We start from the raw sequence: 12,991 nt of genomic DNA, 5'->3' as shown, positions 1-12,991 counted from the left end.
AGGTCTATAGTGGTCTTCCATGGTCTACCTGCCTGTTTACCGCTAAAATGGAGGAGGGAGTTGTATACAAAACGTGCTGTGATTTCTAAGTGCTTCATCTGATATCCATGTAAATACCCAGAAATTAACAGTCTGTACTTTAACTGCATCATTGTATCATTTCAAATCCCAAGTCCTCCATACAGTCCCTGAACTTTACTGCAAACATTATATTATCATCATGTGGGAGCTTTTCCAAAAGCTCACTGTTTTTCAGAATACCTGGTGAAACGCACTAAATCCACATTTCTCCAAGGTTGCTGGACAGCTCACCACTAGTGCCTCTAGGGATTTTAAAGAATCACATTTCCGTTACACGCCCGCCTATTTTTATTATAACTGAAACACGTTGTTGCTGTGTAGAGCCGTGTTTCTAATGCATTACTGGGGGGACACGTTTTTTTGTTGCAGCCCACCAATATCAAGCAGGCCGGGAGAAAGGTAGCATACCCACATCACAACCCTCTCCATACCAGGCCTAACAGTGTTGATGACACAATTCAGGAGAGCACCTTCATCACATACAGAATCTTTACATTCAATGGAGCACCTTCATCACATACAGAATCTTTACATTCAATGGAGCACCTTCATCACATACAGAATCTTTACATTCAATGGAGCACCTTCATCACATACAGAATCTTTACATTCAATGGAGCACCTTCATCACATACAGAATCTTTACATTCAATGGAGCACCTTCATCACATACAGAATCTTTACATTCAGTAGAGCAGCTTTGACACAAAACGCCTGATGTCTGATCTCTCTGATTTGGTCGTTAGATCAGTCACACTTTTTCACACTTTCAGCACACCAGAAACTCTGTGGAATACATTCTGACTGATTCGTTTTTTTTACCTTCTTCCAGAGCAAAGATAAGATGTCCCCGTTCCCCAAGACTCCGAAGCTGGACCGGGCAGAGCAGCTGGGCGGGAAGGAGGGGAAAACTCCCAAGTCTTCCATGAAACGTAAACTGTCCTTTACAGTCAGCCCCCCTCGCAACGAGGAACGGGACTCCGATACAGGTACATCCCGCCCCCAGGTCACTCAGCCTGAACTGTGTCATTGAGATCTATTGGTTGTTCCATAGTACCTGCCATCATGCTGAACAGGATCGCGGAGTAGACATATCTATTCGGTTTGGGTAGTTTCAGGGTTTGGTTACTTTCAGGGTTTGGGTAGTTTCAGGGTTTGCTTTGTGGTTAGTTGGGGTTTTAGAAGAGACCAGGTGTAGCCTCCTGCTTTTGTCCAGGTTCTATAATCTCTCATGGACAAAATAAGTACCAGAAATGGAACTGTAAATGGATGATGGTGAGCAGCACCCGTTTGGATTACCATAAACTGACAGGTATTAACTTCCTGGTGATTTCCTGAGAGACTGGGTCTCTTTGTTCCAGTTACTGTCTCTTAACTTGTGGACCCAGAGTTAAACCAGACATCTGACCAATTACATGAGACTTCATTCTTGGTTAACCAGTATTCTGTGTTCTGAAGCTGTCATCATACTGGATGTCTGTGCCACAAAGGACCATCTGTCAGAGACATTTCTAGTTGAGGGTTGGGTCTTTTGAAAGGGCGGGCGGGCGGGGGAGAGGGGGGAGAGTAAGAGGACTGAGCGACAGGGAGAAGGAGTGAAAAGGGGCGGGGGGGGCGCCTGTGGCCCGGTTCTTCCGTCCGTTGCTAGTGACGTCGCCCAAGCTACTGGCTGCCTGCTATGTCCCTTTTCTGCCCCCTGGTGGCGTCTCATGGAAACGCAGTGGTCAATCAACAGACTGGATATGAGAGAAAACAGCCTTTTTCACACAAGTGACACGGCAATGTGGGTGTGATGTGTGTTTTAAAGTTCACTTATTGTGCCACAAGTCTCTTTGTGTGTGAATACAATCGGTCTATAGAAATAATACACTTATAGTGCTTTACAGACAAGAATAAAACAAGCACACCTCAAAGATCAGAAAGTCTTGCTGCTACTTTCTAAATGGCAGCAGGTGAATTTTTAGGTGACTCACTAAAGCGGTCAAGGAAATTGTAATGTGGTCCGATGGTATCGGCCGAGATGTATATGTAGCTGAGTAAATAACTGACCCTGGGTGTGAAAGGCCTTTACTTCCATACAGGATTCTACACTAACACCAAAACGGCTTAACTTGACCGTGCAACACCAAATTTTGTGTTGGTTTTTAGAGCTCCATTGAAATGAATTTAGCTTGTTTGTTTTTGGTTCATACATTTTCCTGTTTTTCCCAGTTGGCTAATGTTTCCCCCGGCCCATCTAACACCCTCCTAAATGAAATAAACACAGACATGACTGTTGCTGAAGTGATTATTGATTAGAAAAAGTAGACCTGTGACCTTCTGTGAGGCTTTATAGATTATTTCTGAAAATCAATGATTTTGCCTGTCATGTAGAGTCTAGTAGAATCCTCTTGTGCTGGAGCCATGACTTGGAAAGGATGGCGGCGTGAGTGTTCTGAGTGTGGGAATGGCAGTCTGAACGGGGACTACAGTGGGCAGTGAATTTCCCGTCATGGCAGGACTGGTGGATTGGTGTTGCAGACGACCGCTGCTTCCCTTGCTGACGTTTTACTGTAGTCTACTGTTTTACTGCATCATTCCACTGTTTTTCCTGCATTCCCACCCGATCTCAACCCAGTTCAACAGTTCCGCGTTAGACTGGAGGCTGTTCTGCTTGCACGTGGTGTCCCAAACCTAAAGCCTGATGTTATAACCTGGTACTCTTCGTGTTGAGCTACCGAAGACACACACACGCACACACAGAATTTGTAATTCCGGGGCTTTGAAGTTTACATGTTTAGGTCTGAGTCTGGGAGGTCTACAGTTGACATTGTAATTACTCTTTCTCAAGGACGACCAGCTGTAAACAAGTAGCAGACCACTGGGCTTAGATCCTGTGAGTCCTACACTCCGCACACGTGCGCGCGCACACACAGACGTGCTAGATGTATTTTGCGGAGAGAAAAAACCACACACACCTGGATCTTCATGGTCTTCATCCAACCTACTCATGACTCATCATCTTTGTGTGTTTTTTGTGTGTATGTGTGTATGTGTGTGTGTGTGTGTGTGTGTGTGTGTGTGTGTGTGTGTGTGTGTGTGTGTGTGTGTGTGTGTGTGTGTGTGTGTGTGTGTGTGTGTGTGTGTGTGTGTGTGTGTGTGTGTGTGTGTGTGTGTGTGTGTGTGTGTGTGTGTGTGTGTGTGTGTGTGTGTGTGTGTGTGTGTGTGTGTGTGTGTGTGTGTGAAAGAGCAAGACGTGCGTGCGTGCGCGTGTTAATGCAGTGCTCTCCCCCTGCTCTCCCTCTCTTCTCCTGTCCTATTTTGTCTGTCCCCCCTGCTGTGTCTTCTCTCACCCCCCCTGGTGTCTGTGCTTTGCCCGGTAGATGAGTCAGACCCAGGTCAGTCCACTGAGTCCTGTGGCGTGGGGAGGGTTTTGTCCCCCTACAGGATGTACTCAGCAGGTAATAGTAACCGCAGCCTGGGTCCTCACGCACGCACGCACGCACGCGCGCGCACACACACACACACACACACACAGTGTCCTGCCACCCCTTAGCCCATCTCCACATGGCTCTGTAATGTACACACATGCTGAGATGTGTTGGAAGACGGGCTGGCAGTGTGTTACAGCGTTCTACCACCTGGGTCCTGAACCGTCCTGGAGGGGGTGCTGTGTCCGGATGGTGGTCGGTTCACGTGGGTCTGGTGCCTGGAGAGAGAGAGAAAAACGTTCGCTTTTATTTTATGTATTTGTTTCGTGGTTGATTGTGGGTATTTTGTCAGACTGTTTGCAATATGGCCTGGTTGATAATGTGTGATGATGTTGATAACGTATACAGTGTATGTCATTGGTTATCGCTATTCAGGTTAGCTGTGTCGGCATTAGGGATTGGTTGCCAAAAGGCCATCAGACACTAAAATACATTTTAATTTGTGTAGAACACATAGAGGGGTGGGATTTAGCACTGTTGTTTGTCATCTAAGCTGAAAGTTAATTATCTGTACATAACCTTTTGATGAGGAAGTGTTTTATTTAATTTTATTTAATTTGTAACTCTGCTTGTGTTTTGAAGATTGACACAATGTGCATCACCGCAAACGATTTGTCCAGCATTCCAACCGGACACACTGACTTTGCCTGTGGGTATCTAGTGTTTCAGCCTCTGGTCAGCTGTCAGTGCTGCTGTTGGCCTCAGCTGACCCAGAAGAGGCCGGCTGGGTTGTCAGAGAAGGGTTTGGTGTTGCGCTAACGTCTGCTTCATACGGTTGGGCTTACCAGTAGGTCCCAGGGAGTGGTGACCGACCCGGCGGGACGGCCTGAATCGTTGCATAGTTACCCTTTCTGAACCTCTTTAATTTGTGGATTCAACGCCAAGTTGGCTGAATTGAGACCAAATTGGGCCACCTCTGAGCAGGACGGTTCACTACCCAGGTGAAACCCCCGCCCGCCCCGCCCCCCACGGTACCGTCTTGTGCACGCATGCATGTCTCCACCCGCTTCTCCACACCAACCGGATCTCCACACATCCTCCCCACCCGCTCTGCTATGTCACGCTGTGCGCGCACACACACACACACACACACACACATACACACACCGGTATGTCTGTCTCCCCATCTGTCTGTGGGACCCCAAGAAGCTGAGATCTACCTGGTTACGTAGTGTCATTATTATTTCTGTTTCTTTTAGGGCGCTTTGCTCGCTAACTGTCGTTTTTTATTTTATTTCTTTGCGTGATTGCGCAATACGGAGCACACGATACTATGCATCACCGTAATGATGGAAGCCCTGTGCTGCATCATAAATGGCGCATGTTATATAGTGCACTTCCCCCACGCAGGTTCTATGAGAACGGTGCACTATATAAAGGACTGGGTGGCTGCGTGGCGGATGTCTGGTTTCTAACCCCTCTCACCCATCTCCGTCTGGATGAAGATGAACAGTAGACTTGGCTAGTCTGGTCCTGTCTTTCCCTCCTCCTGTAGATAGAGATTTCTTGTCTTTCTGTTTCTAGATGAAGGTGGTTTCTGAGTCTAAGCCTGTTTACCTGCCCTGCCCTGTCCACAGATAAAGATGGCCCTGATAAGAAGAAAGCCAAAAAGGAGTCTGGTGGAAGTAAAAAGGCTCCGGTCAATCTCCTGTTTGGCTACCCGCTGTCCGAACGCAAACAGATGGCCCTTCTGATGCAGATGACCGCAAGGGACAACAGCCCAGGTCAGGACACTGCCTGGTCTCCCCTCGGCATCTCCCTTCTCTCCTGTCCGCTTGTTGTTTACGATGTAATCAGAATGAATCATCCTGTGAATCTGCAGCCTTACATAGAATGGCTTCAACCTATTGGCTTTTCTAAAGAAAAAACTCATTTGAGTAATCAGCGTACACGTTTTTTTTTAGTCACATTTCCTGTTAAGGCCAGGCCACCACCCTCTTTCCCCCTTTCCTCTGAAAACTGGAAATTTCTTGTAAAGAAATACAAGATATTTTTGTATTACAAGTTTTATGTATGTGACTGTTAAAATATGCAAGCATACTTGCATATTTTTAAACCACATGAAACATGCTAACATTAACAACATTCATGCTAGGTGTAGTTGACTGAGCTGGGAGAAAATAACTGATTTATATCCATTCTTTTCAAATTCTTATTTTTTTTAAAGAAAGTCAATTTGAAGCAATTTTGTTTGTTGAGTGTCATGTTTCTCATGTATCTGAAAGACCGACTCGCTCTCCTCCTCCTGCTTTCAGAGTCGACCCCCAGCCACCCATCCCAGGCCCCCCCTGTGCAGAAGAAGCCCCCCAGTAGCTCGGCCTCCAAAGCGAGGGACAAGGTGAACAAGAGGAATGAGCGCGGCGAGACGCCCCTACACATGGCTGCCATACGGGGGGACGCCAAGCAGGTCAAGGAACTCATCAGCCTGGGAGCCGACGTCAACGTCAAAGACTTTGCAGGTGAACGACAACTTCGATGTCCCACAGAACGCAGACATTTCGAATCCCGAAGCAGACATGTCTGTCGTGCTAAACTGCTGAAATGTCTCACGTAGTTAGAACTCCTGTACACGGCGCTTTCGGCGCTTAACGGTGATGCTAAATGTCGCCGGGAAGTGTTAGTCAGAAAGGATCCCAATCAGAGGTTTGATTTCATGGTGAGCTGCGTGTCTTCATCAGGTTGGACCCCGCTTCACGAGGCCTGTAACCTTGGTTACTACGACGTTGCGAAGGTTCTCATCGCGGCCGGAGCTGAGGTGAACACGCAGGGCCTGGACGATGACACGCCCCTTCACGACGCTTCCAGCAGTGGACACAAAGACGTGCGTTTGCCACAGCCACTGTTCTGTGTTTCTAGTTCCCTATACATGCCACACAGATAGAACAACACTGGGCATGCTCTCTTGTGTTCTAGCAAGCACAAAGATCAAATAGCTTTTAATCCTGCCCAGAAACCCTATGACCACACTGTCACCATCTTGACTGTTCGGATAATACACCCTGGCCGCCTTCCACACCGTATTGCATAAACAACCTAACTTTTAAGTAGCCTAGATATCCCTTTTTCACTTCCCCATATGTGCAAAGCACGGTCACAATTAAAGTTAACAGCCTATTTATTATCGTTATGTAGCATTACAAGCCTAATATTGTTAGCGGTTTGGGTTTAAAATGGAACAACTAGGGTATTTTTCTGTTAGCAAAGTTAATTTACTACAGACCATTTACTCACACATTTTCAGTCAAAGCTTATGCGAATAATGGTTAGTGAACCTGCTGAAATGGCTAACAAGGACTGGCATTGATATCGCACTGGCATTGCAACATTTGTGTGTTAGCTATACAAGTGCTATAACTGATAAGCTTCCAGTCATCATGGGTTTCACAAAAATGGACATAATGTGTTTCTGGCTCAGACTGTAAATGCCACGGCCCGGTGCTGGAGGCCAGTGATTGGGAAGCCCTTTTCTTAATCACTAATGTAGCCCCCTTTTCAACCCTGTTTTGTTATTCTGTCCTGATCTTCCACTTCATTTCATACCCATTCTAACATGAAATCATTCTAACGTGTCGTCACAATTTATTAACCCCTGATGCCCCCGTGTGACGACCTCCAGATTGTGAAGCTGTTGCTCCGGCACGGCGGTAATGCGTTCCAGGCCAACAAGCGAGGTGAGCGGCCCGTGGACGTAGCCGATTCCCAGGAGCTGGAGATCATGCTGAAGGGGGAGGTGGCCCTCTCAGACCCCGAGGACAGCTCCTCAGGTATGGTGTCCGTTAGAGGTGTGTTTTTATCTTCTTTATCACTTCTTTGGTGTGGTTTTATCATTGTACTTCGAGGCCTTAAGGAAAATCTATGTAGCAATTTACTTCTGCCAGTCGAAACGAGGCTGTTCCCTCTTGAGTATTTTAAGTGCTTTTTTCCCTCTTTTCTCACGCAGAGTCTGAAGATCCTCCATCAGTGAACCCCTCTAGTGTGGATGTGGATGATGACAACATGGATGACTCCGATGTGGAAAAGGACTCCGATGGCAAACAGAGCACTGTGAAGGCCTCGTCCTCCATGTCTGGACTGGATGAGTATGAGTTCAAAGACGAGGAGGAGGAAGAGGACCTGAGTAAAGCCCTAAACGACCGACACATCCTCAGGAGAGAGCTGAGGCAGAGGGAGAAGGAGGAGAAGGAGAGGAACCATTTTGTGGCTTTGCAGAGTGGTAAAGTAGACTGTAGTGGGCCGGTTCATTCTTCCAAGTCTAAGAAGACCAAGACCTCCTCCCGGGTCCTCTACTGTACCTCAGACAGTTCCAGTGATGAGATGGAAATGCCGTTGGAGAGAAAGAGCTCCCCGACCTGCTCTCACGGCTCAGAGGGAAACAAGTTGGACTCTACCAGGACTAAGAGAGAGAACCTGGGCCTGACTACAACTGAGCAGAAAGACAAGGCTAGTAAAGTCAAGAGGAAGAACAAGAGCCAGAACAAAGAGAACCAGAAGGAAAACAGTAAAGCTCTGGTATTCTCAGTAGCCACTGTGTCCATGTCAGACACGGACAAGAACAGTCGAGGACTCTGTGGAGACGAGGACTCCTTCAAGATGTCCTTCAGTCCCAAGGACGACTCATCTGTCCACCTCTTCCACCTGTCTGCCACTGTCAAATCCCCAAAGCTCAACCACGGCCTGGCTGACAAGCTACCGTCCTCCACGCCACTCAAACAGGAGAACGCCAAGATGACCTGCGTCTCAATTGCGGAGGGCCCCTGTCCACCAGACGGGGTCAAATACAACCACTACAACCCGGAGTCCGAGTACTGCACGGAGAGCTCCAGCAGTAAGGGCTGCAAGCACAAGGAGAAAAGCAAGCATCACCAGAAGGACGTCGCCGTGGACGCCGGCGACGACTGTGGTTCCAGTCCTTACAACAAAGACGGCAATGTGGCCAATAGCCTCGATGGCTCTGAGGGCGTTTTACGGAGGACTGACAAAGACGGCAAGGTGGTCAAGAAGCATAAGCTGAAGCACAAGGAGAAGGACAAGCACAGGAAGGAGTATGAGGCCGCGAGGGAGAGGAACCGTCCGCGGCAAAAAGATGGCGGCAGGAACCTGGAGTTTGACCGGGAGTTCTGGAAGGAGAACTTCTTCCATGATGACGAGCCTCTGGCTCCAGGGAAAACGGAGCGGGAGACCGAGAGGGAGGACGGCGGATCTCCTCAGAAGATCTCGACGTCGGATGGGTCTCCTGTGAAGGAAGAGCGAGGGACAAGAGAAAAACACCCCACTAGCAACAGCACCATGGAGAAGAGGCAGCGAGAGGAGCGCGAGAAGGAGAAAGACAAGGTGTTGAAGAAGGAGAGGAAGGAGACCTCTGCCGTCTGTAAAGAGGAGAGAGGAGTAAAGGATGGGAAGCTCAGTGAACGTGAGGAGAGGATTGAGGGCCTCAGTTCCGTATGGGTTCCAGTTTCTGAGGAGACACTGTATAACACCACAGGTCTGAAAGATGAACCGGAAGACAAACCAGTTACTGGGACCACTGTTGACAAAGACCTCCTAGAGGCCTCAGAGAAAAGTCAGCGGGACAAAACGGACCGTAGGCCTTCTTTAAAAGAACGGGAGGTTGAGAAGACGGACAAAAAGCATCCAGACAAGGAGAGAAGGGTGAAAATCGAGCATCCTGAAAGATCTGAGAATTCCATGGATCGCTGGAAAGAGAAAGAAAAGGTGAGGATGGCTTCAAGTTCTGCCCATTCATCCCCTGCGGAGAAGAATCATAGGGAGAGTGAGAAGCTCAGAGCCTTGTCTGTGGCAAAAAAACATGAGGAAACCAAGGACAAGAAGAGCAAAGATAAGCTTGACAAGAAGGGTGACCGGGAGAGGCAGGAGTACATGGACAAAGACAGGACGAGCTCTGATAAGAAAGGAAAACCTCCTTCAGAGAAATCTGTGGATCACAGTAAATCGGATCGTTCAAAAGAAAAAGACAAAGATTGCGATAAAAAGAAAAAGGATAAATCTAAAGACAGCTCCTCCTCATCTTCCTCCAGCTCTAACCTGAAGCTCCTATTGGGCTATGTGACTGAAAGTGGCAAGACCACCTCGGCCAAACTAAAAGAGGACCTCCCTAAGACGCCAGAGAAAGAACGGGATCGGAGAGACCGAGACTCCAGGGATTCTGACCGGCATAAGGACAAAGAGCGTCACAAGAATGACAAGGACCGTTCCAAGGAGACTAGCAAGGGTAGCAAGACCAAACCCAATGATACAGAGAATGAAAGAGAGAACAGATCAAAAGCTAAAGCCTCTCCTGCCACCCGGGAAGAGAAGAGGCCCAAAGAAAAACGTCTAGTCAACGACGACCTGATGCAGACCAGCTTTGAACGCATGCTGAGCCTAAAGGACCAGGAGATTGAACAGTGGCATCGGAAACATCTAGAGAAAATCAAACAGAAGGAGAGGGAGAGGATGAAACAACGGCCCTCATCTACGACAACTGACCCCGGGAAGCTCAAAAGCAAAGAAAAAGGTAAAATAATGTCTTTGTCTTCTGTGGAACCATGCTTGAGCAAAGAACTGCTTCGATCCAAGAGCTCTGAAAGTTCCTCTGATGCTCACAGCCGGGACAAAGACAAATCACTGAAGGACAGTGCCAGCTCCAGGACCATGTCCCTGGATGGAAAGACTCTCTCAACCCTCAGCGGGAAACTGATGGCTGGGATGGAGAACAGCTTGAGCAGATCTCCAAGACCGGATAGTGAGCGGTCAGGCCTGATATCCAGATCTGTGTCAATGGTCTCTGTAGCCAGCTCCGAGGACTCTTGTCAAGCTAGCACACTCACACCAAGACCAACAGAGTATGACTCGGACATGACTCTGGAAGTCTCCCAGGACTCTCAGCCGCCTTTCCTCCAGTCTTCCCTCCTCTCACAGTGTAGATCTCCAGCCAGTCACGACAGAGACTACAACAGTCTTCCGGACACGGCAGCACAAGGTAACCGGACCCCGCTGCAGGGCAGACATGCTTCCCCGTACCTTAGGGCTATTCTGGACGAGGATGCAAACTCTGCAACAGCATCAGAGGGTAAACATACTGAAGCGTTGTCCAAGGCCAGTGTGTTGCCTGTTACTCAATCCTGTGAGGAGAATTCACTTGTTCAGCCTCCTTCAGAAACCTGTGCAGATCCGGAGGAGGGCCAAAGTCAAAGTGGTCCTATTCTGATGCTTCCGAATCTCACTGTTGCAAGAACAGATGGCGATCTCAACACCGTTGATGCTGAACAGAGCTCGGCTCCAGGCGTTTCTCTCCCAACACAAGTGCACAACAGCAGAGATCCTAACCTTAAGGACTCTTTAACACCTCAGCCGGCAAGTGGCTCAGAGTCCAGCGATACACAGCTTGTCACACCAGAACACATAGAGGCATCCTCCCACCCAGACCCTCTGTTACTACGGGACGTTCAGTGTATTCCTGTAGGGATGTTGAATGCTGAAACGGAATCTACCAAGGACCTGTCCTCTGTGGACGTTCCTCTGGTGTCATTAACCTCTCTCTCCTCTCAACTACTATTCTCCAACACCAAAACATCCTCATCGCTGTCGAATAACCAGCCATGGGAAGCTCTTCCAAACACCATTACGGAAAACGCAAAGCAGACAGATCCAGCTCTTGACCCTGAAGATAAATCTTCAGTTGAGAATGCAGCGATCTGTGCTGAAAACCGGGCAGCAGTAGAGAGTCTAGAGAGCGTGTTAGGAGCATCTAGAACAGAATGGATGGATAACCCAGAAGCCTCAACTAGTGTCCACCCACCACCTAGTTCAGAGGAGTCCTTGCTGACTGCCAGCAAAACCACTGACTCTCAAGAGAACTCGGACGTTGACCTGAGCAGCCAAGAATACAAGAAGTCCAGGTTCTCCAGTGACAATTCAGTTTGCAGTGATCCTCCGTTGGACAAAAGCGAACATACCAGCCAGACTCCATCATCCACTGTCTCGAGCTGCCCCAGCCCTGATCTCCATTCAGGGGAAACTGATGCTCCTGACCGAAACAAGGGCAGAGGTAGTGAGGTGAACATCCAGGTCTCTCGGTTTTTGTCGTCTTCCACAGAAGGCAGCAGTGTGGCCACAGATACAAAACCTGAGGTAAAAGCTGAGCCTTGTCACGAGCCAATGGAAGTGGCTTCTACCTCTGAAGAGAAACCGGGAGGCCCGACCCTCTCTGCATCCGGAGCAGACCAGAACCCAAACCCGAGTGCGCCAGCAAACCTCCAGCCATTGGTGTCCCAGGCTGACCAGAGCGGTAGTAGTGGTAGCTACAGCAGCAGTGGAGCCTCCGGGAGCTCCTCTCCCCAGTCTGGAGACCGGGACTCTGACTCGTCCGGGGCCAAGGCTAAGGTCCGCTCCCTGACCATGGAGGAGGACCAGGATTACCAACAGACCCACCCCAGGAAGAGAAAGATGCCCAGGATTTCCACCTCTAATCAGGCAGGAGGAAGCACACCACAGGTGTGTTCTGGTTCCTCTTGAGGACAGGATGAGGGGAGGGGGTGGAAAAAGGGAGGGAGAGAGGAATGGAAGGTCTAGAACAGGTTGAGGAGGGGGTGTTGACGGGGAGGGCATTGTGGTTCATCTGTAGAAAAGAAGGGAAAGGCACCTTCGGTAGGAAGGATATTGGGGACAATAGGGAAGGATATTGGGGACAATAGGGAAGGATATTGGGGACAATAGGGAAGACGTCGCGGCAGTACCGTCTCTTATCTTACCGCGTCTCCTCTTATCTCCTCTCACCAGGGCAAGGAGAAGCCGCCGCAGTCCCTGGCGGCCATCGTTGACTCTCTGAAGCTGGAGGAGATCCAGCCGTACCAGACAGAGAGGGCCAACCCGTACTACGAGTTCCTGCACATCCGCAAGAAGATCGAGGAGAGGCGCAAAGTGTTGCTGAGCGTGATCCCCCAGCCTCCACAGTATTACGATGAATATGTAACGTTCAACGGCTCCTACCTGCTGGACGGGAACCCGCTCAGCAAGCTCTGCATTCCAACGGTGAGTGTAGGACATGGGGTGTCCAAATCATTCCACGGAGGGCCGTGTGTCTGCAGGTTTTTGGTTTTTCCTCTAAATTGGTTCCCAGTTTACACCTACACAACCAGGTGAGGGTAGAAACTAACCAATTAGTAACCTTATTAGTAAATCAAGTGCAAGGAGAGAGCAAAAACCTGCAGACACACAGCCCTCCGTGGAATAGTTTGGACACCTCCGGTCTGGGACATGGGGCTTTCCTCTCCTCGTTCCTGTCTTCTGATTGGTCTTTTTAGTCCAGGTCTGACTAAATCTTTTGCTGCTTTAATGTGTTTCACTCGAACACTGCTGATGTGGAAAATTTCTTAATAGTCAAATGTTTAAATGTTGAGCTGCTGTTTGTTTCTGTGTTCCACATAACTCCCGCCCTCCAT

General features: G+C 48.8%; 1 protein-coding gene across 12 annotated transcripts in view; it reads left to right on the top strand.

Annotated features, from left to right (window-relative positions):
* ankrd12 (ankyrin repeat domain 12) overlaps positions 1–12,991 on the top strand; it is a 34,928-nt gene that overhangs the window by 18,252 nt on the left and 3,685 nt on the right. For 4 of the 12 annotated variants that reach the window (XM_013133357.4, XM_013133352.4, XM_013133354.4 and 1 more), the window contains 9 exons: positions 451–480; positions 914–1,070; positions 3,444–3,521; positions 5,129–5,275; positions 5,807–6,010; positions 6,230–6,372; positions 7,168–7,333; positions 7,492–12,044; positions 12,330–12,581. In XM_013133357.4, the coding sequence (XP_012988811.2) occupies positions 451–480; positions 914–1,070; positions 3,444–3,521; positions 5,129–5,275; positions 5,807–6,010; positions 6,230–6,372; positions 7,168–7,333; positions 7,492–12,044; positions 12,330–12,581 (5,730 nt within the window). Of the gene's footprint in view, positions 1–450; positions 481–913; positions 1,071–3,443; positions 3,522–3,562; positions 4,201–4,339; positions 4,493–5,128; positions 5,276–5,806; positions 6,011–6,229; positions 6,373–7,167; positions 7,334–7,491; positions 12,045–12,329; positions 12,582–12,991 lie in introns of those variants that run through there. The other 8 variants (XM_013133362.4, XM_013133355.4, XM_013133363.4 and 5 more) reach the window with 6 other exon arrangements.

The sequence above is a fragment of the Esox lucius genome, chromosome 3, assembly GCF_011004845.1.
Source record: "Esox lucius isolate fEsoLuc1 chromosome 3, fEsoLuc1.pri, whole genome shotgun sequence".
NCBI classification, from domain to species: Eukaryota; Metazoa; Chordata; class Actinopteri; order Esociformes; family Esocidae; genus Esox; species Esox lucius.
The sequence above is the reverse complement of the archived record's forward strand: the minus strand, read 5'-3'. Positions and strand labels throughout refer to the sequence as shown.